We start from the raw sequence: 27445 nt of genomic DNA, 5'->3' as shown, positions 1-27445 counted from the left end.
ATTGAAACACATAAAGTCTTCAATGTGACTTATGTTAATGTATAAAAGAACTCCTACTGTTTGAAGCATTATACTTTGCAAAAATTAATCAGCCAGATCACTGTTTTATCATAACTCACTGGTTAACCAGCTTCAAAAGGAGAGATTGGGTCAGTTAACAAAAATCAAATTAAACCAGTTTTAAAATAGTGGACTGTACGTTTTGTTAATTATTCTTCATTTGTAACCATTTGAAAATTCTCAGTGATTCAGCTTTACTGTTTCAACTGGAAAAAGGTAAGTAAAGGTTTTTCCTTCTGTACAAAGGATAGTTTTACATCTTGATTTAAAGCAAGTCACAAAAGCCGTAACAAACAAAAATTCCATTACCTATTTATTCTATTGAATCAGAAGTATTATAAGCAGATATGAATATGGCTAACTAATATCTTAAGCCCGTGACAGTTGTTCCATTACTTGTTTAAAACTTATTAGTTTAAAAAATCAGTTAAATTACAGAAATATCTGTTAAACACATTTATAATCGCCTAAATGACGGACAGTGGAAGCCTGTTCTATAACCTAGAAGATCCTGTCACACTGAGTATTAGAACATCAGTACCAGAATGCCTCTAGAACAACTACCAGACACACACACACACATAAGGTGCCGTACTGATGCAGCATTTGGACGCCAAATGACAGCAGTGTAGCTGAGCAGCAGCCCAACAACGGCTGCAAGCAGGGAGGATACTGAGCAGGCAGTATGAAGGCCAACTAAAAACACAACTTCTCCATGACTTATGGGATCCCAAAGCAAGTGTGGCAGACAGAAAATTACAATTTGGGCCAGATCTGAGGGCAGGTCATCCTACTCAGTAGGATTTTTTTTAAAGCTTTTTATGTCTACTTTAAGGCTCCAAGAAGTTTTATGTACAAAATGTTTGGTAAAATAGTAGAAGGTGAATGTAAGATGTTCAGAATGTAACAGTCTGATTAGAAATCATTCCCTACTGGAGGCAGAAACGGCACTCTTCTCATGAAGGATCATTTCTAATATTTTGTGTGCAAATATTAACTACTGTCACAATTCCAATTATCATTTTTTGCTTGCAATTTAAAAATGCTGAAATTTCCAAACAGAGAAAAATCTATTACTTCTATACAGTCCAAAAAAATACCTGGACAGGTCAGGTGAAGGCTTGGCAAAGCAGAGTTTGAAGACTGTTTGTACCTATAAATAGATTTTTAAGCTACAAGCTTATTTTATGTTACACATAGGTGCACATGCAAGGAGAACCAACTCTCTTTTTGTTGCAAAATGGCATACTGCAATCTGCTGTTCAATTTCACTACTGGGCCAATCAGACCAAGTACATCTCATGTCAGTTATAACAAGCAAAACTGTTCTCACTGTCCATATGCCAAGTAACTGAACTCAAGGCATTTGACACACTAACACACACAAAGCATGTTTTGTTAGAAATATTCTCCCCTGCATCACAGTAAAAATATTTTAAACTACTCTTTAATTCCCATTTCTCTGGGTTTCTGTGCAAAAATACTCACACCCTACAAGGGTGCTAAAAAAGGCTTGCTCCAACTCCTAAGATAGATTTACAGAGAGTGAATCAAAACGCATGTTGCAAATTACTCTTTTCCCCATTAAAATATCACACAATGGTAATTCTAATAGGGCTTTGTGAAGTGTGAGTTTTTTCTAGAGGAATTTCTGTGTGCTTGTGTGAATTATACTACCCATATACAGTGTTATTTCAGAGAAGGCTTCCACTGACATGACAAATCATTATACGGTATTACGATGAGAACAAAGCTCAGGCTAAGAAGAAAGTAATAAATGCAGCAGCCCTCACCAGTAGCTGCAGTTCTGTTTATCTTGTGGTGTGCAGAATGTGTGCTTTAGAGGGATTAGGGGCATTTAAATAACACCAACGCAAATACCATTTTTGAAGGTGAAGCTCTAGTTGTCCCTGTTTCCGTTTGTCCTCACATAAGTGTATGTATGGCCTCATTTTTTAACCAGTCCTCAAAGAATCGAGGAAGGCTGGCAAGGAATGAGCTCAAAGCTTAATACCTTTGCAGTCTGTAAGAATGTGGCAGGGCATGCAATCTGAAAACCTAATTGCTCTCAATTGTAAATACCATGACCTAACTCTAGCCTTTTAAACTAAGGCTTCAGGTCATTCACAAACGCCTGCAACATTCATTGACATTCTGTGCTTTTCCGTTAGACGGGTCTTCTGCCTTAGTGACTTGCACATGGAAACCAGCTCAGAATAAATCATGCAGCATAAACAAAACATACACCATGGCAGTCGTTGCTGAAATTAAACCAGCCTCTTTTGCACTGAGTTCTGCATAATTTCCAGATGATACAGAAAAGAACTCCAGTAAAGTAGGCTTGATACGACAGAGGTACAGCAAAAAAAGGCAGAAGTCCCTGCTAGGAAGAAAAGACTACAACCACTCGAGGCACAGATGAAAATAAGTGCACTTGAGCCAGTGTTTCATGTCTAGGTTTCTGAAAACATGCAGGAGAAAAAGGCAGTCATTGGAGAGAAGCAAAGCATGCTCCTTCAAGTCAATATTGCTGTAATTTCTTCTGGTTCCCTTCGGTCACACTGTGGCATACATATTTATATGTGCACACGTAATGATGTGTTTACTCATATTAGTGATTTATAAGCTAATCTTCCTCCAAATCTTAAACAGCATTACACTTTCAAAAACAGATTCTAAGCTGAATGATCAGTATGTGTAGATCTAGTGCCATTTTTATATTGTCCAACCCTTCCCTTAAAAAACAATTCTACACATCACACAATTTTGTCACCTTGTTGTCAGGACTCCTAACGCTGGTATCACTACAGCTTCTCTGGGAATTTATGTTAGCACCTCAAAAGCTGTCCTTTATAAAGTTATTCTTACTATTTACTCTTTGTGGTTTGCTAATTCGTGTTGTATCCTGCGTGGCCACACAGAACACTCTTCCCCCGTTGTTATGCATTATTATGGATGGAAGATATGGATCTTACTTGCATTTCTCTAAGCTGAATAGCCACTTGATAATTCTTGTTTTTCTTTCTGAAGTCTGCTGAGAAATGAGATTTTAAAGATCTATTATGTGTCTTTAGGATTTTTTTAGGATGCAGAAGGAAAACTCTTAAGATGAAAGGCAAGAGTCAGTCTGCCTCTAGTTAATGAGTGAAATAAGACAAGCATTCTTGTAGAAAAACAAACCTAAACATCACACTCAAGAGACTGTGAACCCTTATTTAAAGGTCACTGTGGTGAACACTAATATTAAAACCAGCTAAAGTGTTGAAAATAGTGGGGGAGAATTACTTTGAATTTTAGGAAGTACACTAAAAGAAACTAAGAAAAAGCCCTTTGAAATAGAACAAATCCAACTAATCCAAGTTCAGATTCTGCATGAAAAGATTTCTGCAATCCTTAATATTTTCTCTTTTCTAGTACTACACACAGGGCATGACTGTAGTCTTATCATACACAGAAGCTCAAGTATTCACATTCCTCTTGAAGTCCCATTTTGACTTGATTATACGGTGATAACTTACCAATAACTTTAACAAAATAGGCATCTGCTTCAAAGTTATTTTTCAATGTATGGATAGCAAAGTCCTTGTTGGAGCTGCCTTTGCTTAGCACGATGATATCCAAGATTCCCTAGAGGGGAAAAAAGTTAACGTTAGAAACTTATCTGGATTTACTCGATAGCATCCAAATTTAGCAAACAAATTCCCCTACTGATACAAAGTAAAGAACAGAACCTCTGCATCAAAGTTTACACGTTCACTACTAATTTTAATATCTTTCAAATATTACTAATCTGTGGCAATTTAGACAGAGTGCTCCATCCACAGCCAACCAGGACAATGCACATGCTCTGTGGCTTCTGTCTCGCCACTGGAGACGGCAGCTCACATGGAGCACGTAGGGGTTAGCAAACTTGTAGGCAGTGGCTGCTGTCTGCTCCCCTGCCAGGGAGCATCTCAAGAGCAAATGTCCCAGGCTGCAGGCATTGCAGGCCACGTGCTGTAAGGCCAATGTTTCTACAAAGCTGTCTGCTGACAGCACACGGATGGATAGGGCAATGCAGAGAGATGCTCTCTGCTGTAGCAAAGAGCTGAACTTACATCTTCGTAGATGTCAAAGAAGGTTGCTACCACTGCATTCTTGATTTGATTTAAATCCGAGAGCTCCCAAAAAACTTTAAACATACGACGTACGCTCTTGCAGCTTACATTATTGCATGGGACATTTTCTAGTAAAAATGCTTGTTGATTGCTGTAAAACAGACACATATATATACTTATTTGCTATAAGCAGTCTAAATAATAGATTTACAAGAAAAATTGTGAGTAAATAATTTAAGTCTGCTGAGGTTAAGTAAAAAGCTAGCAGCTACTGGACACTTTGAAAGCCATAAGTAAGCATTTATCCTAGCTTTACAGACAGAACTATAACCATTATGTTGTGCCTGACTTAAACTAATGAATACGCTTAAGTAAATGGGTCCAAATCAGCAGGAATAATTTAACGAACCACCCATCAAAAGACTGAACATATTCTTACTTTATTCTGAAACAAGAACAAGTGCACTTAGCTGCTATTTTCCTTACTCCCTCTACAGTCCTTCAGATTAAATGCTACTTTAAAAGTGTCAGTGCTTTTTCATTATTTTATGCCAACCTATTCCAACCTCAGTCCCATTAAGACATTTTCTTATACCTTGCATTATGTTTTAACTGAATTTAAGAGTAACCCAAATGTACATTGGTATTTTTCCATTGTTTCAAAACAAAACAGAAAATATGAAACCCAACGTACTAGCACAGTGAAAATAGGACAAGACAAACCAAATCAGGCATTTCCTGACATACAACAAATACCGACAGGAAGGTAGGCTGTAATACTGAGAAGAAACAGACCAAGCAAGCAGAGTACCATCTAGAACAGCAGACTCCCCCTTCTTAGGCATCTATTGATACTTGCCCACTAGTCAGTGGGAGAGACAAGATTCACTGGGCATGCCAATGGCGATAGCGTTACACGCTGTCCTTGACACGGCAACAGTGCCGCTCTTGCTGGGCCGGGAAAAACTTTCAGACTTCACCAACTGGGAGCCTGATTCCTTGGCAGGTCTGTATGCTGGGAGCCTTCTAGAATCCATCACTGCCTCGGCGACAGGAACAGATGAAAGTTCCTCTTCCCTTTCTGGAGGCAGAGCCAAGAGGTAGAGCACACAATGTTCTGTAAAGCTAGCTAAGCACGTCAGAGCCCAGGGCAATAACCAACACCTCTTCTGCACTGCGACCTTGAACATGCTGCTGTCTCAGAGGCCGACAAGGTGGCTGTCTGTATCTTGACTGCACCCAGTGTCTCCAGGATGCAGTCACACACATGGCATTTCTCCTTAGGAGTCTTTATTTTTCTCTGTTTCTATGGTATTTGACAGATAATTTGCTATTCTTAAGAATCACATCTCACAATATTAACATTTCTGCTCCATCCATTTCAGAAAGAGTTAGAGAAGGGCAAAACAGTTACCCCAAGAAAAGACATTTCTGACACCAAAGGAAATCAGTTTCTTTTGCGAAGTTAATAACTCAGAACCTGCAATGGGAAAAATTTATTTACATTCACATTTTTTAAATTGCCAAAAATTATTAGATACTTATGTAAAACACAAAAGATTATCAAGCTTGCATTACACTATGTAGAGAGTATTGTTCAAGTCTAAACAATAAGCCTTGTGAACAGACAGAGACAGGAGTTTATTTACTACAGGAACCTTGTTTATTTCCTTTCCTTAGTAGTGTGTGTTTAGCGACTGTCAAAGCACCACAAACTGGACACACAGCAATACAACACCAGCTGCATTGTGAGAAAAAAGGGCAAAATCAATAAAAGAGGCACTGGGCAGGGAAATGCCGCTTTCCTTCACTCCACTGTATCAGCAAGAGAAACACAAGGCAAACGAGAGGAAGAAAAACCCAATCCCAAACCCTGAACAGCTGCTGAAGACCGAAGGGTGCATGATAGAAGAGCAACCTTGTAGAGGAAAGCAGTGAATAAGTTCACAGGTGTAGTGTCCCTTGTGCAGAGCAGCAGAAGTCTGGAGAAACACCAGTCAGAACAGAGCTGAAAGTCTACTTATCTTTGTCTTAACAGACAGCAGGAAATTTCATTCCATACTACAACTGATTTATATCCATTCAGCCCCTTTGGAAATATAAATACAAGCTTGCCTACGAAAATGAACTCAAAATTCATGTTCGGCACAGGAAATGGTAACTAAATGTTAACCTACAAGTACACACACAGAGGTTTAGATTCACTACCATGAGTTGTGTGAAGCTGAAATCAGATTTTTGTATTTTGATTTTTTAAAGAGTCAGTGTTATTGCTCACCATTAAAACCAAGACCTTGCAGGATTACGAACACAAAAAATGAAAATCTAAAGCTAACGACAACTCTTACCAGTGGTGAGAAAGATGGGATATGATAAGGTTTAAATGGGAATTGCAATATTAAACTTCTTTCAACTTTTTTTTTTTTTTTCAAGTGGAATTTATAGAAACTTGTCACTCCACTGGAAGCATACAAAGGGTTTTTTTCCCTGTTTATAATCTAGCTATTATGGGCTTTATAATTAAAGCTGAGCCTTCTTTCCTGTCAATTTCCAAGGTAATTCCTTGGCATTTATTTTATTGATGTCTTCAAATTACTTTGAATTAAATTCCTCTTATTTCCTCTAAAAGCATCTTTGAAAAGTACAATGAGAAGAGTTAACTTATCAGACACATAGCTTCCAACCAATTGCTTTAACTTGAGATTATCACTTGGGTGTCTCCTACATCACTTTGTTTTTTCCTTTTTGAAAAACAGATAGTATTTATTGTCAGGAACTAAGTTACAAACTCCAAAATGATTCAACTTGATTCTTATCTTTCCTCACATTTCTGGCCATAATTTTGAATTACATATCCTGCCATTAGTATTTGAACAGTATTAGCCAACTAAAACACACTCAAAATATTAGTAGTTTCTGCTGAAAATATTAATTTCTGATACATTTACATACATGTACATAGTTTCTCCTTTTTTGATGGCAATTGACTGAGCATGACTTTCCTTTTCCTCAAGTATTTTCAGCTCATTATCTCTTGACAATGTAGTAGGTAAGGACTTTTATCATGAATATGAAGGATTCTCTAAAGCACCGAGAAACAATTCCACAATAACTACCTCTAAAAAGCAAACAAATGCACTCATGCAGCAACTTCTGAATACAGGAAAAAACCAGAAAGCACTCATTTGGCAGTGAGGGTCAGTCTTCAGGTTTGCCTCAGAAATACAGACCCTTTCCTCACCAAAAAAAGAGCGCTATGTGCTTATGTCCTTGTAGCTTTCCTCACATCCCTGGACGTCCATATCCTGGGTGCTGTTTGGCATCTAATTTGCGAATTTTGGTCTTTACTGTTATTTATTGCCAGTGTCCAACTTTACCATTACTTTACCAGTGAAAAACATCCCTTTTGAATAAAAGCATAATAGAAAAAAAATGCTTCCTTAGATTGTCTGCATTGCAAGATGCCAATTATTAGCATCTAATTTGGAAACAAGTGGTTAAACAAAATTTGATTCATCTAATTAGGTGGGAGAAGGATAGGCATTTATAGATTCACGTGCAGTACTTCCACTTTCGATGCTACCAGAGGCAATTTAAAACCAGCATGTGCAAAAATGAGTAAGTTTAGATAAGATTGGACATAGAGATGAACCAATTGACAACTACTGATAAAAATCCCTTTACCTATTATCATTCTATACTCATACGCAATTTCTAATACAGTCATAACTAGAGGGAAGAAAAAATTAAGTATCTAGCCTGAAGAAACATCTGTGGACTGGAATTCTAATGTGCAGGTTTTGACTCAGGTCAGAAGTTAAAAGAATTCATAATGGACAGATAAATGTGTATGGGTCAGCTGTGAATTTAGCATCTTCACCTGTTGGAATTCACCAAGTCTCAGGGTTTAAATTCCCACCACACCTGCAAGCACACGTGAGACTCCTTCCTTCTGCTGTTGCTGCTAGTGAAAGTCTCCGTGCTGTCAGAACGTCACACGTTTGTATTTGAAATCAAAAGGACATGGCATGAGATGAAACAGAGTAGGCCTACAGCAGTTCTGAGAATACTTGAAGCTATTAATATTTGTCCTGACTTACTCACCTGGAAGAACAGGAAACCAACCTTATTCCTAGCTATCACCTCTCTATTTCAGTGGGTCATAGGTATTTAGGGATTTGATTCAAGAGAGCTTTCCTGAACTGTGATGAAAGCATATAATTGATTTTAATCATATTCATCCATTATCACATCAGTGTATTTTCAGATGAATAAAGTGGTTTCTGCCTCCTTTAATTTCTTGAAGTTACAGGCAGCAACTAGAAGCTAGGCTTCCTACACTATAGCATAGACCGAGGTCAAGAGTTTACAAAAATGCTTTTATCATTTAATCACAGTAATCAATCACTGAAATTGGATCTGTAGCATGAAAGGCTTCAGAGAAAGAAATAAAGAGCTTGATCCAGAAGTGTTTAAAATCAATTAAATAAGGTTTTCATCTTAACTGGCTCTAATTTAAGAAGAGCTTTAAATTTAATTCCTACTTCTTTTTTAAATCTCTCCACTCCATGACCCAGTTAGACATTTTAAAAAGAACAATTTACTTAAGTCTCTCAGAAACAATGAATAAATATCACTCGGAAAGTGACATTTGACAGTGGGTGCAAAAAATGTGACTTTCACTCCCATTTCCAGTGTATGAAAAAGCCTGTTTGGATTTACTTTCTCTCAAATACTAGGAAATACACAGTATTAACATGCAATGTATTCTTAATCTTACTACTCTTTTTCCGCCAGACTTCCTCAGCTCTCTGAACTTCCCTTTTAATAACCTGTCAAATCACCTGCCAGCACCTTCAGTCCTTACATCTCACTGTGTCACTCAGCTTTGAAGTCACGTTTCAAAATAACTTTAAGATGCACCCAAACTGAATAAACAAACAATTTGAGAAGCAAGGAGAATGAGGATAGAAGTGCACTCCAGTAACTCATTGCAACGAGACACAGGTAACTTCCTGGGCTTTTAAGGAGTAACCAGTTATCAACTAGTTAAATCTTTTACATATTACATGGCCATAATTATATACCAGCCAGAGGAGAGAAGCTCCCAAGAATCTTAGAAGATAAAATAATTTCAAATAAACTTCACTCCATGAATCTTCATCAAGTCCTTCTGAAGCGCACTAACCATAGGGATGCACACCAGAAGACAGCCTATATAGTACAGCTCGAACCACAAGATTTGTGGGATTTAAGGGAAAACAAAGGAAAGAACAACTTTATAGTTTAGATGTCACAGTATTTCTGTGCCACAGGAAAGGCTGGTCTCTGCTCTGCTCTCTACACTGCGTGCAGTCTTCAGTCAATGGCTGCTGAAACAGAAGATGCTCTCAACTGAGCAAAGCCGTGGAGACAAAATCCTGACATTCAAGGCCCTAGTGCTATAGCTTCGCGTGTGCAAGTTCTGGGCAGTAACAGCATCACCTCCTTCTCTCCATATTGGAATATAAACAGCTGCTGTGGTAGTTATTTTAAGTCAGAGGTACAGAGACAGAGCTCCGCTGCTCACTGCTGTGTCTCCTGAATCACATCACGTAGGCTCAACATAAAAACGTAGCTCTTCAAACTGCGTCATTTGTAGATATGTGTCATTACCTGAAGAACTCTAACACAAAAATGTCAGCGCGAGTGACATGCTTAGGCAGCCATTAGAGGATCTGAATTGACTTCTTTGACTTCGGCATCTAAATTACTGTCTGTACGCTGTGCTGAGCTCCTCAGTTCTTTTTCTTACTAAGTATTAATTCAAACTATCAACCTGCATCCAAGCCCATCCAAATACCATACAGAGAAAGACGATAAATACACCTGTTAGAGAGACTTGGTTTGTCTGGTAATGCACTACTGCAAGTATTTGTCACAGACCCCAGTAAAGAAGATGTTGAGACTCTGTAAGGTATTGATTAAAATACCTTTTACAATGATGACATGAGGAAGAAAACCCCCACTGCATACATAATCTTACATCTCTTTGGATGCTGGAAAATGCAAGTTGTGCAGCATCACAGAGACCTCTAGTCAGGGCACGGCAGAAATCTGGTCTGTATTGAGGTTCGCTGACATTTAGGTCTCTAGAGCTCTTTTAGGTTTTTCTTAGATGTAAAACAATTCTATTCATCATGTCCTACTGTCAAGCAAAAAGATGTTCACAGGAAACATGCTGCTTCACTTCAAGGTAAAGACAAGGACATGCCAGTGGTATCATCACCAGGTGCCCAAGCGAGAGCTGCCTATAGGCTCCTTCTGTTACGATTAGCTGGCTCAGTTTATCCTGCAGCCAAGCGATATGTGCGGAACAGCACCGGCAGGCACCTACCCAGGTCAGCTGTTATGTGGATCACCAACTCCTCCATGTACGACAGTCTCCCTGGGAGCATCGCCACATGACCTCTCCCACCTCACACCAGATGGTGGCAATACAAAGTACTGGGGAAAGCAGGCAATGAAGACAAAAAATGGAGGAAAAAGATTACACTGACAAATTTAATAGGGAAGCCTAGAAGCTTCTTTTCTTTTTTTTTTTTTTAGGAGATGCAGAGTTTAATTACTTCATTGAAGTCTGGACAATATAAAATCACTGGTGATTGGTTACTAGGCATATCTAAAATTCATGGTTCTCAGGAGGGGCAAACCACTCCATTTTTCAACAGATGTCACCAGTGTTCACTGCTTGCGACAGCATGGAGCAGGCTCTCTCAGTACTAGTATTTAGCAACACTGAAAGCTTACGTCAGGATTTTACAGATTATTTAGAAAGGAAAGGGAGAGATAATCAGCTCCTGTGATCTGCGGGGAGTGTGTGAAACGATTCCTTTTAAAAGAGAGACATTTAGCAGAGATCAAAAATCTTGTTCACTTGATAAAATGAATAAGATGCACTAAAATTAGTAATTTGTATCACTGATAATTGAGCACACATTGGATAGTCTTTATTTCTAGGCTTACATATACTCTACCTTCCAGATGTGTTTTTTAGTATAGCAAGAGCATCTGGGTAGCCATCCATATTGTAATCTCCAATATGAAGCGTAATTGGAAATGAAATTTCTGCTGAAGGTGTGTCATTTTGATATGGTACGAAGCCCCAGAGTGTGTCTTTATTTCTGAAGTCTTGCAAGACTGGAATCCACTGTAAAATAAAACAAGAAAAGAACAGCTAGTTAAGAAAATCAATTTTATTTACTAAAGCAACCTTATTATTTTTTGAAAAAAGCTGACAATCTTTCACTGCATTAGGATTCTTAATAATTTACAAATTTCCAAAGAGGAAATAAGCATTATTTCTTAACCCTGTCATCAAAAGCAAAAATTAATTTGAAGTACTTTCTATGCACTAAATTAATCCAGAACAGAAAAAAATAGGTAAGGTTGTAAGAAGAAATGAACTGTTGTTTTGGAATGTGTCCAGTGTATGGAGATATTCAGGGAACAACTTCACTGAAATTCAGGCTTGCCTGGAATTTGTATTAATCTTGAGTTTAGGTAAGCCCAAACCATCAGGGCCTTGAGATCCCGAGTCCCTTTGTTTTCTTGGAATTGAAAGCAATAGACAGCATGACTCACGAGATTTGTGGATGACACCAAATTGGGGAATACAATCAAAATGCTTCAGGACAGGGTGGCGATCAGAGGGGATGCAGGAAGACAAGAATGGGCAAGCATGGACCTCATAGCAATCAGCAAACGAAGCCCTGCCCGGGGGAGTAAACCCCAGCAGTAGCATAGGCTGGAGACCGGCCCAGAGCTGTCTGGTAGATGCTCTCCTGGAATGGGTGCATGGGTCCTGGTAAAGAGCAACCTAAAGCTGAACGTGGCAGCTACGACAACAAACCGCCTACTACACTGTAAGTGCTGCCCGTGCTCCTGTGGACTGAGGCAAGGGGTTCTTTCTCTTTATCCAGTACTTGTCAGGCTGCATCTGGATCCTGTGTCCAGTTTTGTGCCCCACAATGAAAGATTTGAAAATACTGCATGTTTAGAGAAGAGTCATCAAGACAGCTGGTTTACTGAGTATTTACTTAAAGGACAGCCTGAGGACACAGGGCTTTTTCAGCCTGGAGAACGGATAGATGATTTAGGGAGGACCGAATAGTGGCTTCCAGTATCTGCAAGGAGATAACTGAGAAGATGGAACCAGGCTCCCTGCTGAGATATGTGGCAAAAGAACAAGCGAGAGTGGTCACAGACTGACACAAGGGAGATTCCAAGTAAAGAAAAAACAAACAAACAAAAATTCACTGTGATGATGATAATAACTATGGAAGAGGTCCAGAGAAGTTACAGAATCTTTGTCCTTGAGAGTTTTCAAAGCTTAACTGGACAAAGCTCTAAACAACCCGGCCTTTAACTCAGTGTTCACCCTCCTTAAAGCAGGAGGCTGGATCTCCTAAGGTTCATTTCAGCTTCAATTATTCTATTATTCATGGATATTTAGAAGTTCAAGAGCTTCAATTCCCCTCCCATCTCCCCAGCAGCACTAGATACTGAACTGTTCGATAAGAAATTAAGATTACAGTATCAAATAGAAAGTACAAAAGAAATGCAAAGTATAATTTCTCGAGGACAAGAAATAGAATATATCTGCACTTATTTTCCACCAAGTGCACACAGATGCTAAACAGGCATTTATCTTAATTAAAATCAAACTAATGTCACAAGTTGTTAGGAAGCTGAAGTACTAGCTCAACATTTCAATGGCAAAGGAAATTCAGCGCCATCTTCAAAGCCAGAAGTAATTTTGTATGTTAGCTAATTGACATGTGCCTTCAAAAAGGACAGAAGGGTGTAATCCTAAAGGATAAACTATCACCAATATCAAAAACACTTAATAGCATCCTAAACATCTCTCATCCAAGCCTTAATTCCTGCCACTTGGCAGTTTGCCTGTGACACATGGGACGGCTCCCTTGAGATTACATCCAAACCATGTGCGTTTCAGAGAAGCCCCCCAAATTATTGAAAACATGCACTGAGGTCAACTTTGTTTGGATACCACAGATGGCTTAGGAGCCTGGAACCAGTTCTGGCAGACACTGCATATCATTAGTGCACGTCAGCACAGGGTAATATGGACATCTACAGTGCTCTTGATGAAAATTCAAAGCTGAAGTTAAATATATTTGACACTCCTCCCCCCCCACAGTGTGTGTTTGCCTGTTCAGTTTACTGTGAGCCGCTGAAGGGCTGGAAAGTCTAAGAGAAGATACGGAATATAAGAAAAAGACTCTTACCCAAGGAAATTTTCAAGGGTTCGATTTCTTAGCACTTATTTGTCATGCAGAAGACAGATGAAAACAGTATGATCACAAAATACTGTAATTTCGAACAACATTGATTGAAATTATAACCATGAAATATAATATAGTTTTTACTTTACACGGTATCATTCACATAGTTATTACAGTGAAATCAATTTATCCACCACATACTTTCTAAACGTTCCCATGTTTGGTAACACTAATTTAAAAAAACAAAATTAGAAATTAACTCTTAAGAGAATCTGAACCTGCATTCTGTTTTACTCAAAGAATGATCAGAAAAAGCCATTTTAGAATCATAAGGCCTACAATGAAATGCAGGGACATAAAAGATAAGTAAGCAAAACAAACAACACCTACCACCACCAAGTGCTAGTAGGTAAGATCTACATCCATCTACTAAACCAGCTGTGGACTTCATATAGCAATATAGGACATTTCAAAACCATCAGTTATGTTCGATGTGTGACCAGAGCATTTCAAGTACCACACAGCACTTAGGCTGACAGTTTAAATAAAGAGTAACACACTTCTGGTGAAACTCATTCTGTGTATTTCTGTTCTAATCAGCAGTATCGTGTAATGTAATGCAAAATTACTTGTTCCTGTACATCAGGACATATATGTAAGAGACTAATTCTGTGATGATACAGAAGACAAAAGATGAAAATATGTTTACCAATAATATAAATGTCCTACTTATTTTGTATTTGATAATTGAGTTTCATGTTTGCTGTTAGTATCTTAATAGCGAAAAGGCTAAACCTAATTTTTTCTTTTTATACCCCATGACTGGAATAGGTGAGTAAAATGAGGACATGCAGAGGTGTGTTTCTGCAGCTTTCTGATCATATGATTTCTTTTACCTAGCTTCCGATGAAAAACAGACTTGAATAATGGACATGAGTGTGTCTAACAAAAAATTAAATGACACATAAAATTCATTCAGTGAAATCCAAGATTTACTTATTCTGTTAAATTCCATTGCAGGGCACCACTAATATTCCTTACTTAAAACATTTATATAGATATTTTTACTCCTCTGATTAATGATTTTCTAAACTAAAGTAAGAAAATGACCTTATTTAAGTGCTTGAAAATTTGCTTTTAAATTCTTCAAGTACTGTGTTCAACAAGTAGAAGAGAGAATACTGTATCACTCTGTGCAAACAGCATCTTTCACATACTGAAAAAATTATCTCGGGCACTTAAAAAAAATTTAAAACTAGTTGTGCTCACCCCACTTAACTAAAAAGGGCTAATTTCTCTCAGAGTCTGCATTTCTCTATACATTTGAAAAGCTGGTCTCTTCCTCTAAAGCCTGCTCACAGTTTTTTTTGAGCCAAAATTGTGGCATTAAGACATATACATTTTCAAACTATGGCCAGAAACCTATAAGGCATAGACCCCTAGCCAGCCAGGTGCCCGCTCCAGGCCACCTGACCCAGCAGAGAGCTGGCCCGTGAGCCAGAAAAGCATCTGGAAACTGGCAGCCCTCCTCTTGGCCAACACCTTTTCTGGAAATGCCAGGGTTTCTCTTTCTTTTCTATGACAAACACATCCCATCCCACTGAACGATGAGTACCAAGAGTGGCCTGAAGAAGAACTGGCCACAGCAACCAAAGTCCTTTTCCTGAGGCCTCCCCCTGTACTGTATGCGCATACTGTAGCTCAGCTGCACATAACAATAAATCCCGTGATTTCAGCATGCATTATGCTTTCAGGAAGCATGAAGGCACCCTGAATTCTGTATCCAGTTCAGTACCCACTATTGCATAAAAATAACCTAACGTAAATCTCCTACCCATTACTGCATGAACTACATTGTTCAAAGCCTGGAAGACAACGCTTTGAGAAAGACAAGCAACTTAGAAATGATAAGATGTAGAAGCTGAGATTCACGAAAATTACAGCAGCTCAATTTTCCTCCCACAGAGGAATGCGGAAAAACCTGACAGCGACCAACTGCAGCTGATGATCAGCGCTGTCATATCAACCCCTCCAGACCCGAGGGTGACACCACAGAGACCCGTGCTTTGCTGGCAGGATGCACTGCTGTTCTCTCCTTCACAGCTACTAGACTTATAAAGGAATATAGCTATAACCTTTCTATTGTACAGAGAGGTGATCAGAGTCGTCAGGCCCACAAAGAAACTCTCAGATGAAGGACTGAAATCATACTGTTTGCCTCAGGAAACAAACTGAAAATCCTACCTGAATACTTGGCAAAATTAAAAGGAGGTTTAGTCATTCCTAAGAATACTGTAATATCTAGCATTTCCACAATGAACAGCACTAGGGACATTAAACCAAGTTTCAGTGAGAACTTTGTCTAATTTCAGAATCTAGTTGAGAGATCCAATCAGCTGGCAGATTAGTCTGCAGGTGAATTTAGAGCAGTCCTGAGGTGTCCTTACACCTGCCACAATCTCAAACGGCGTATGGGATTCTACTTCAGGGCTGACAGCAATCTTCCTGTTGCTATGGAAACATTCACATTCTTTTACAGTTTCAGTAGGTCTGCATCTCCTTAGTCACTCATATGGATTTGTTGGCCTTTACTTGTGCTCCATCATCCATAAGGAGAAAATTAATCTGAGATGTTTTTAATACTTATCAAGATGGAATCATTAAATAAATTAAAACTATGGTGAAAGATCATCCTTGTAATAATTCTTCTAGATGTGCTTGGCTTTCCAGTAGTCATCCAGCTGTGCCAAAGACACCATGAGAATATTACAGCAGACTGACCAGACATCGAACAAGACCCCTACTCAGCACAAACTCCAAAGCCTGAAGTGCCATTGCATGCTCTCCACAGCACATTTTTAGAACCACGAATGCTACAGACGTGTTTTTTCTGACGCTACGGATTTTCATCCCAATGGCATCACACCACTATCGCGGAAACTACATTAACAGTTTTCCATTTGGTTCATCAAATGTCACAACAAACAAGAAGGAAGGACAGAATCAGGTCCAGTACCGCAGGCAAGATATTTCCTATGAGACAGGCATCCAATTTTGTGATCTTTCAGATACGAGATCAGCAAGTTTCTTAAAGAAAAATAAATCTGGAAACCAGAATTTTTTTACCACTAAAAAATCCTCCATACAGCCCACAGCAAAGACCGAACAGAGATAGTGGATATATAGCTCTTCTACTTTCTCAGTAACACACTGCAATCCCCCAGTTCTCATAGTTTCCCTATAATTACTCACCTGATCCACAAGGGACCCCTCATCCTCTTGTTGAAACACATTCTGCACCACTAGGGCTTGTTATTATTTCCCTCATATTGTACAGGGCTTAAATTAAACAAAGGAATTGATCCCAGAGAGTTTATGTTTATCGTTTTTCAAGAAGATTAACTTATTCAGTCAAAGCTTGGAAGTTGGGGCACCATGACTCACCGTGACACATTCAATGGAAATGTAAACATTTCAAGTCCTAATAAATATGGGAAGTAACATGTTTAAATAGATTTCTACCTGAAGGAACCATGCAACACATGGGAAACACTGCAGCATAGAATGAAGATTGTGATATTTCCCCACTGTATCAGAATGGAAAAGATGAAATGCTCAGAAAAAAATACCTCCATCACCTCTAGACAAGTCTTAAGAGTGCAAGAACAGAGTATTCTAGATATAACTCTTTAAAAAGTTTAGCCAGAACAAGTCATCAGTGCATGCCATTTGATACTGTCATTTTTTTAATTTAAAAGGTAATTCTAGAAACATGCAGGGAAAATTTCTTTAAAAGTTTCTAGCTCGCTCTTAATACTTTTTAATACCTTCCTCTAGCAGGATGAGAATATACGGCTTCTTCACTTTTTAAAATAAAATGACAATATTTGGCTGCTAATTTTTAACTCAAATGTCATTATCTTGGAAATTATTTTAAACTGAAACTACACAGCGAGATTGCTAAATTAACTATAAAAATTAAATATGCTGATGAGTATCAACAGTAGTATGTTGACAATCTGATGTATTTGTAACTAATAGTTGATATCTATCAAAAAAATAAAATAATGAAGGAACAGAAAAAACGTCTAACACAAAACGAACGTATAATAAAAAATTCTACTTCAGAAAGCATTTGGATATTACAAATCGACCCCCACCCTTCCTCTGCCCCCTGCTGCCTTGCTGCATTCTAGAAACCTGCCCAGGAACACCAGAGTTTGCCTTAGCGCATTGCTCGGCCATCTGCTGCTCTCAACTCACCATGCTGCTTGGGTGTGTTTGTTTTCTACAGTGACATTACTGCCCAGTGATGAACTTCTGTCTCAAATTTACTTGAGCAGGAAAAAATCAATTGGTCTTTTCCTTCTTGCATTATTAAGAGCAAGAAGCTAAATTCCAAGCTCAAGAACAGTTGTCATTTAACACAAGAGCACTCCAGCTACTCAACAGCAAAATGTCAGCAGCCCGTACACGCTGATCTAACTAACGGCTGCATTCTCCCCCTCTGAGCAGAGAGAAGGGCATGTATCACGAACTAAGCATCCACTGGCTCTACGCAAAGGCTATGACCTGTAAATCAAACTCTGCTATGACATGGTGTATCCAGTGACATCATTAACCATCCCCTCGTTCTGAGTTCACAGGGATTGATGTAAAAACCCCAATGCACAACCACCAAACACAGCACAGCTGAGAGAGAACTTTATGAAGTTTAGAGTTAGTCAGTCTGTCTTACACTGCTGGTATTTTCCATCCTAGTTCCCCTCCTAACTGACTGGTAACTATGTGCTTTCATTTCCAACCCAGGGTAGTTTTCTCACTGGTAAGAAAAGTCTGCTGCAGCCTGTGTCATGGAAATTCCAATTCTTCACAGGAGAAAAGCTATGCTAGTAGCTTGGGGTGCAGACTGTAAGCAGCAGCCCCTTGTTGAAGTTCGTACTGCCTCTTGAGCAAACGGTCCATTCACCCATAAATTCTGAAATACAGATCAGAGAGGGCACTGCTTGACAAAAACCATTCTACTGTTAGTTTGTCAGTAGGGACTAATCAGTAATCCCTACCCTGGCTAGAAGTAGTATGGCATACATGGTAAATTTCTGGACGTGCACTGCGATGGGCTTTACTGTCCACTATGAGCAAGTTCTTTATAGGTGGCCCCTGATCTTCAGATTCCCATTGCTTAAATAGGAGTTTAACAAAAACATTTATCAAGGCATCAAACAATGTTAGGGTAATTTATTCTAAGCTGAAACTTTATTATAAAGCAGGGCACAACAGTACTTAAAGGATTAGCACTTCGCTTTAAAATAAATGAATGTATAATAATCTATTACATGAATTATGTCTATATCTCTCGAAAGAAGTAATGCTGTGAGCAAACAAAACTGAATAGTTAATAGAAACTCAGTCCTGAATTACATAGCCTAAACAAGCCCTCAGATACCATTTTGGAAATTTAATTAATTAATAACAATCAAAGACACAGTAGAAACAAATGCTAAGAGGTGGTGGGCTGGTTCAACTTGTTATGCGTTCTGTCTCTCTCTCTATATATATATCACATATATAATTTTTTACTAATAACTATTTTACTAAAATAACTCCTAACTTAAGGGTGAGAAGCTTATTTGAATCATTAGATCTGTTTTCAACTCTTGATGCAAACCTTGTTTGTCATTTCGTGCTAGTGGCAGTCACGGTGCGTAGAATGCAGTGTTTTGCATACAAGAAAGTGGAAGAAAGTTTGCAATTCCAAACTCACAATACCTGATTCAATCCTAGCTTAGTTAAGTAGATGGCACTTTTTTTGACATGTTTTATTCTTCACAGACTGGTAATAAATGTTCACTTTTGTCCGTCTCCATCTGTCAAAGAGAAAAAAAGGCAGTAGGCTTTGTATTTGCAAAATCAGTTTGCAGAGATAATAAGCTGTGAATACTTTATTATTTTTTTTTAAATGTGAAAAATACATGAGAAAAACAGACCTTTTCAAAATCCTTAACCCAATCACCTAGTTTGGGGCTTTTGTTTGAAGACTGTCTTTGTTGCTGTATTTTCAGCTTGACCGAGAATAGAAAGTTTTGAATTTTATTTCTGATGCGAATGTGATATATTTAGCAGAATAAGTGCTTAGTAATATATTCAATCCTGTGTTTAGTTTGTGAAGAAAAATTATCTTAATATAAATCTACCATCACAAGCCTACCATACAAACTTATTTAATGTTCTGCACTGGTTTTAAACTCTTGTCCTGTCAGCAAGACTCTAAGAGTCATGAGTTCACATGTAATATGTTAATCTGTAACATAAGATAAAAAGCAACACAGGAAGTTGACTAACACAATGGCGAATAAATTCCAGGCCTACACAATTAGGCAAATCTGACTAATTTGCAGGTTTTCTAAAATGTTCTTCCAGCGCCTTTAATCTAAGTATTTCCAAAACCTTTACCAGAATAATGGTAAAGACCTTTTTCATGTTCAAACAAACAAGGTCTATTTCCATCTAGAATTCTGACACTCGGAGCATGTAATGGAAAAAAAAAATCAATTCACTGCTCATTATCTGCTCCAGAACAAGCCCCCATGTTCCCTCTAACCCTGTAGCCCGGCGGGCCCAGTACCTTCAGGGCTGCACTGCCCTCCAGCCAAGAGAGCCCCAAATTCCCTGGAGGGGCTGAGTGGTGAGTGGATGTCAGCAGCCAAAAGCAGCAGCCAGAGTGCCACATTAATGCCGACTGTTGCAAGTCCCGATTTTAACCAGACCTGACTTGTGAGAGAGCTGGCGTGTGCCAGACCAGGAAAATAAATGTCCGGGACTCTGGTTTTCCAGCCTATGGAATCAAAGCTTGTTGTGCAATATAGAAACTCATCTTTTCAAGTGGCTCCTTGGCCTGTGCAGTTCTGAGTAGCTCAGTATTGATATATCAAGTGGATTTTGTAAAGTTGCTTGATGAAATCTCCTTAGTTAATATGCAAAACTAGACCACCTGCCAACACCGTGGAATCTCTTATCCATTCCCCAATACAGTACTGACACAGCCCAAGTGTATCATCATACTCTACCTGCACTGTAAGGAACACTTTCTCAGGCTGCCAGGTTACAGTTCCATGGAGCTAAGCACCTTTTTGTATCCACAGATTCACACCAGTGCACAGTTCAGTTTCTGGTCCCTCCATTTTTACATAAGGAAGTCGGGACATAATGGGGGGAGGAGTGATGGAAATACCAAGCACTTCCAAGTGAGAAAAACAGTCACCTTTAGCAGCTTCCTGTGTCCCATCTGCCTCATGAATTTTTTCACCTCACCGCTAATGAGAATATAGCTAGAAATAGTACATCAGTGAACAAGGATACCTTCCACGTCGTAGCAAAGGAGTTTAAGAAAACCCACAATTAGCTAAATACAGTATTACAGAAAAGTAGCAATCAAAAGAAAGAAAGTCCAACATTCTTCATCTCTATTGTACTACTACCTCTTATTTCTTCTCTAGTTTTTATTTCTAATGCACATCTTACGATGCACAGATGCATCTTCCACTGATCAAAAGCTATTTTCTGGAGACAAATCAGAGACTGTCAAAAAAGGCAACACGCATTTTACAAATAACTGCAGCAGTTACTGCTTTTGACAAAAATAAAAAGGAATAAGGATAAAACCCACTCAAATATTGGCTAACACTGTAGAATAGTTTATTGAAATGCAAATCTTGCATTAATCTTTGTTCAAAAAAACCAAGAAACTTCCCCAAAACCCAGCCCTAGGTACAAAGCTAAACCAGAATGTTTCATTATCCACTGCTGTTTTAAACTGTCCTCACCTGTAGAAACTAGAAATACCACATTTCCTATATTTTTGAAGGTGCTATGTGAAAGCAACAAACTGATACAGCAGCTTTTCCAGTTCTGAAAGGAAGTAATTTATTCCTAATCTTTCAGCAATTCCCACCTTGGCAGCACCTGCTGAAATAATAACCTTTGGTTCTAATCCTGAAGACCAGAGAGAGAACCCCAGCAGTTTCTCAGAGAAGAGCTCAGTCTCTAGGTCTCCAAACTTACCCTGGACTTACAATGCTAACTTTTCTCATCTTCGTGCTTGGTTTCAATCTCAATTTAAATAAATATCATTCAATTTTTAAATTCTAATCTTTCATTTAAATTCCTCCACAAAGGCAGAGGAAGACAGACATTAACAAGGAGTATCATGAGCACATTTGCTGCAGTGCAATTAGGTACTCTCAGGCGACAAAACACGCACTGGTAACAACAGCCAGATGAACTATCAGACCAGCTGAAATAAGCTGCACTGGTTTCAGATCTTTTAAAAAGAACCCCATTGCATAACATGTTTCTAATGATATATTTCAGCCTCGGTCTACCTCAGAAATCTTCTTCTAGAGATCCTCTGCAATCTTCAACTCAGCTCCTAGGGTCTACTATTCAACCCTTCTATTACTGCACGGATTTTAAACAATCTCAGTTCAAACAGCTGGAAATCTCAAGGTTATCCTTATTTGTAATTTCAATGTAATCTGTAGCACTAGATGTGGCTAAACATACAGTAAACACCACATGTTCTTTGCTAGCACCAAGCGACTTAAAGCATGTTTGACATACAAATAAAAACTCAACTGTTAGTTGGCATGTTCTCAACACGTGATTCTGGCTTGACTGTGATACTAAAGAACTACATGGTTAATAAAGATCAAATTTTATAGGCAGGGAAAATGCTATAAAAGTAACAGTCACATACTTATCAGCTATAAATCAGTGCCTATGCCAAAACATATAAAGCCAAAATTAGTCGTCTTATGCCATCTAGGAATCACAAGACAATCCTTACTTACTTACAACAGCCTGTTCACTGTATTTCAAAGAAAAGCCATGGACACAAACGCTTCTTCCCATCTTGCCCATGTCTGCAAATTGGTAGCGACCCAAGAAGAGTAAACCAGAAGACACAGGTGGTGCAGACCACACCCCACACAGAGAGAATCTAAGACAAAAATTCCTTGCAGCTGAATTTTGATTTTCAGTATTCACACTTTCAAAGAATATAAATCTTCTCAATCTATTCTAAAAGTAAATTTGAATGGGAGAAAGCAGAAAAAAAGCTTCTAAATCAGATTAAAAACAACATAATGTTATTAAAGAGTGTTATATGTTCAAATTGCAATGTTAATATACTGCAGCATAAGAACATGTTTTAGAACAAATTCACAAAAGGCAAACAGTATCTCAGTGGTTACTCCAAAAGATTCATTGACCCTAGCATTGACTATCCTAGCATCTCGCTGAACTGAACACTGACATGTAGATGCTGTGTGGTCTGCTAATTCGTAACAGTGACACGAGTTTGTATAGCTTCAATTCCTTGGTTGGGAGGAGGACAGAGAAGATTGTCTTAGGATTATTAGTTGGATTACAGGATTTTAAACACAAGAAAAATTTGAGTTCAGGTCCCTAAAAGACTTGCACAGAGCTTTAACAAAACAATCTCAAGCCATGCTTTGCTAAAAAGTAAGCAAGTTTGCATAGCAGGACTAAACACAGACTTCAAATCAGGTGACACCGCACAGATAAAGCAGCAGCCAAGAAAAGAAGTAGTGCATACAAGACACAAAACTGAAGTGGAATCAGCTAAATGCTACTTAGACAAAGTAAGAGTCGTGTTGTATTTACTTATGAGGATACTATCAACAGTTCGATCTAGTTTGGTTTCAGAAAGCTGAGTTTTATTCTCTTTACATACAGGCTGCAACAAATTTCTTTGCCTAAACTAAGCAAAATCAGTGACTGATTAACCAAATGCTTACATTCTTAGACCAGATATCAAAAAAGGTGATTTATCATTTGCCAATAAACCAACTGAAGCAATCATAGTTGAATAGGAGTTATAACATTAAACACTTCTATAAAAATTACCTAGTGCACTCTATAAACAGCACAATATTCTATGCTAATTGCTTCTGGGTCACGACTTCAAAGACAAATCTCAGTAATCTTCAGTGTAGCAAGAAAGCAGCAGGTTTGTGTGTCCAAAATACAGTTCACGTTCATCTCATTACTGAAAAATACTTGTTTGCTTCCAGAGTGTCCCACTGAAATCCTTAGATTTCTTTGACAAATATACATTTTTTGCACTATTTTACATGACTATTATTAAAACTTTGGATAATTGCAATTATTTATCAAAATTCTAGCCAACATCTCTGATTTCCTCCAAAGACAGTACAAGCAGATCTTATAAAAAGCCTCTGCTCGCACACAGATAACAACAACGGAGCATTAATCATTTTTGCTATAGCAACCACTGCACTGCAATTACCATAGTGACACGAGAAGAATAGAAAAAGAAATAATGAAGAGCTCTTACTTGTTTGGAGCAATGCGTCAGCTAAATAAGCACAGAATTCTCTAGTGCCCAGCTCTTCTCACCTTAATCAACTGAAATGCCATTTGTAATAACTATGTCACAAAGCATTTCTGATTTATTTTTAAAAGTGCAATACAAATTTGTCAATTGTTCGCTGTTCTTTGGTCGGGATAATGTACCAGTCATTGCTATCACGTAACAGAGCGGAGCGCAACTTGTTTTAGCGGTTCCAATTTAGACATAAAGTCTAAGGTCTACTCCATTACCATAAATATATTGAAACATATACACCTGCTTTTGCATATTTTTCCATTAGAACATACACACAAATATGTATATACAGAAATGTAGCAGACCTTTCAGATACATATAGATAGATGTATTTTTCTCGGAAAAAAAAAAATCTTTATAATTTGAGCATTTGGTGCTAAGATTACACTGACACCTGTGACAGTTCCTCATGAATCGCCCAATTGTCCTTTCTTCAGGCTCCGTTTATCTAAATAATTCCTAGTTAGTAGCTGTTGTTCAACCTGCTTAGTTTAAGAAAGGAAACCTTATACTAAATTAGCTGCTTTTGGAGGTTCTCAGTCAGGTTCTTATTCAAAGTTCCCCCTTTTTTTCAAATGACATCTAATTACTGGATGGTCACTGGAAAGAGTACAGCAAATAAAACTTATGGAAGCAGGAAATAATGTCAGACAAAGTCATGTTTTGAAACGCAACATCTTTTGCTAAGATGTCGGTATAATCAATAAATCAGAACCTGGGACTGTGGAAGTGTAACACTGTACAAATGGAAAGGTGGATGGAAAGGACAAACAGTAACACAAGTGATACTCCTGAGCTCATGTCTGGACCCAACGTTGTTTCATATACATGAAGTTAAGTAAATGACAAGTGGTAGAGAGTGAATGCACAGAGAACTATGGGATCCTCTGAGATGTTTAGCAAACAGCAAGGCTGGCACATCAGCTATGAAGTACAGAAAATGTCAAGAAGGGGAAGAAAATAGAGGCAGACAACACAGAAACAAGATCTGTGACTGCATATTGAACGTGTTTCTAGTCACAGCAGCTGTACCCAGTGGCATCAGTGAGATGCCTGCAGTGTGCATAGAGCAGAGTCACAGTGCTCTGGTAGGGCCTGCTTTGTGTATAGGTTTGGCAAAAGCTGCTTCAGTAGAAGGGAGCACAATCTTTACATTTTCATTGTACTATTTTGATTTGTTGTGCAATGAAAACTCTTTCAGGCCCCATTACAGAAAGCCAAACTGCTATTTCAAACTGCAAACCACCATAACTTAACTTCCTTTAACTTTTGACAATCATTATTTCATAATTTTGGAAACAGAAAACTGAAAATAAGATGCTCAGGTCTGAGAAAGCAGCTCTAGTAAGGCATTGTCTTTAACTTCAGCTCACTATAAGCAGAATCTCTATGATAAATGTCTACATTTTAAGTATCTAAACACATGCAGCCACAGCACAGTGGATGTGGTTACAGACACAGCGTTATTCAAATAATATGAGATTTTGCCTCGTTATTGTTAGACTGGTGCAGCACAAAAAATACTGGAATGAAGATGATCAGAACTCAGCTAAAAGCCTCCTTTGCATGAAAAGGTTTTTTCCTCCTACCAGTTACAGTATAGCCACTCTTATGGAACTATTTGGCTGTAGGCAGGATTTTTTGATGCTAGTGGAGTGCATTTTCTAAAGAACATGCAATTTAGAATTATATCCCTTCATTACTCATATATACTGTTTTAGTATTATATTCACTTCAATATTCTCTAAAGCTTTGTTCAATGAAAAAATAATTATTTGTTATCTTGATTATTTTAAATTAATACTGGAAAGACGAAATAAAAAAGGATGTACTAATCAATTTCCTGCCACTCATTACAACATAAGGAAGATAAATTAAAGTCATAAGAGTGCTCAAATAGTACATTTGAAATCATAGTTACAAGCATTTCTGTAGTTGTCAGAACAAACTTCTCTCCTCTTTCAAAACACACACATTTATAGCACTCTTTTCACTTGCTTAGGAAAAGTAATGGGCAGAAAGACCATGAAACTGTTTCCCTTTCTTTACCCTGGATGAACCTGAGCAATCCTGAATGAAGATAAAGATGACAGTGTGTACATAGCTGTTTAGGATGAGAAAGCAGGACCCTCAGACTGCAAGATGTGTGCTGAGTGCTCTCTCAGAGATGAAATGGCCAAGACCTTTAAGAACAGCCAGTTCCGAGAAGCCAGCTTCTTTACGGCCACCAGCTCCTCCCATAGATGATAACTTGCCTCTCTAGCCACTTTGTCACATATGCTGCCCATCTACATCTATTTGCATGCATTTCTTAACTTCCTGCACACGTTTCTTCCCATTATTTTCAATCTTGGCTGTGCAAACCCTGCAGACTGTTCTGTGCTGCTGTAGCACTGTGCATCCAATTTATTCACACTTCAAAATACTAACTTTAACATGTGAACAATTCCACTTCTCCTCGCAAAGATATCCCAGGGTTTATTAAAATTCCATTAATTATGATAAATATCTAGAATTATGATACATCACTTGGGCTCATTAACTACCTAACAGAGATAAAATGATCCTACAAAAAAAAAAAAAAAAAACGCTTTCCACACTGCTATCATTAACAAAAAATAAAAATACTAAAAACTCCAGATTTCTACTTAGTGCCTACTAAGACACATTATTCAGAACATCAGCTTGGAGAATGGTTACAAAAACCTCAACACATTTTTTTTTTAATTGTAAACCCTGTAGAACTCTATTAATACTTTCCTTCGAATATGATATTCAGTGTTTATAGGTGTAGATAAACAGTAAAGATTTTACAAACACCTCTACAAACATTTTAGAAAATCACATTAAACATTTCACAGAAGAACCTAGAGCATTGTTTAGCTTTTACCTTATTTCATTTGCTATGGCTCTGTAAACCCATCCATAGCTGCTAGATAAGGATAATTAACTATCCAGCAGAGGTGTCTACCTGTCAGTAACAGCTTTGCTAGAACTCTTCAGAACTCCAAGTGGCAGCAAGAAAACTGGACTCTGCATCTAACAGAGTCTGACTTTTAAAAATAAAACCAAAATGACACAGCAAGGCTACCATTTGACAATGGTAGCCAATACCATTGGTCACCAATACAAGTGAACTCATCGGTGACATTAGGATTGGAGGCAGCGTGGGCTGCAGGTGGAGTTCAAGGTCCAGAGGGGTATGGGACAGGTGAGGAGTATAGTCAGGACACTAAATTTCAGGAAAGCAGACTTCCAGCTCTTCAAGGAATTACTCGGTAGGACTCCCTGGGACATAGTCCTCCGAGACAAGGGAGCAGAACAGAGACGGAAAATATTTAAGGAAGCTTTCCATAAAGCGCAAGAGTGCCCAGTCTCCATATGTAGAAAATCAGGCAGGAAAGGAAAGAGACTAGCGTGGCTGAGTCAAGACCTAGTGGTTATACTAAAAAAGACGAGGGAACTGCACAGGCACTGCAAGTAGGGACAGGGAACCTGGGATGTGTATAGGGACACTGCCCCGTTGTGTAGGGATGAAGTCAGAAAGACAAAGGCGCAGCTGAAGCTGAACT

At 38.4% G+C, this 27445-nt stretch overlaps 1 protein-coding gene and 1 long non-coding RNA gene across 2 annotated transcripts in view; one reads left to right on the top strand and one right to left on the bottom strand.

Annotated features, from left to right (window-relative positions):
* ITFG1 (integrin alpha FG-GAP repeat containing 1) overlaps positions 1-27445 on the bottom strand; it is a 70324-nt gene that overhangs the window by 16883 nt on the left and 25996 nt on the right. Inside the window, 6 exon segments of the mRNA XM_009557058.2 lie at positions 3579-3687; positions 4158-4308; positions 11174-11346; positions 19214-19264; positions 19267-19296; positions 19298-19311. Coding sequence (XP_009555353.2) covers positions 3579-3687; positions 4158-4308; positions 11174-11346; positions 19214-19264; positions 19267-19296; positions 19298-19311 — 528 coding nt within the window.
* Positions 1-27445, top strand: part of LOC128853524 (uncharacterized) — a 114720-nt gene that overhangs the window by 61517 nt on the left and 25758 nt on the right. The window lies entirely within an intron of this gene.

Source organism: Cuculus canorus, chromosome 13 (genome assembly GCF_017976375.1).
Source record: "Cuculus canorus isolate bCucCan1 chromosome 13, bCucCan1.pri, whole genome shotgun sequence".
Lineage (NCBI taxonomy): Eukaryota > Metazoa > Chordata > Aves > Cuculiformes > Cuculidae > Cuculus > Cuculus canorus.
This window is presented reverse-complemented; position numbering and strand designations above follow the sequence as displayed.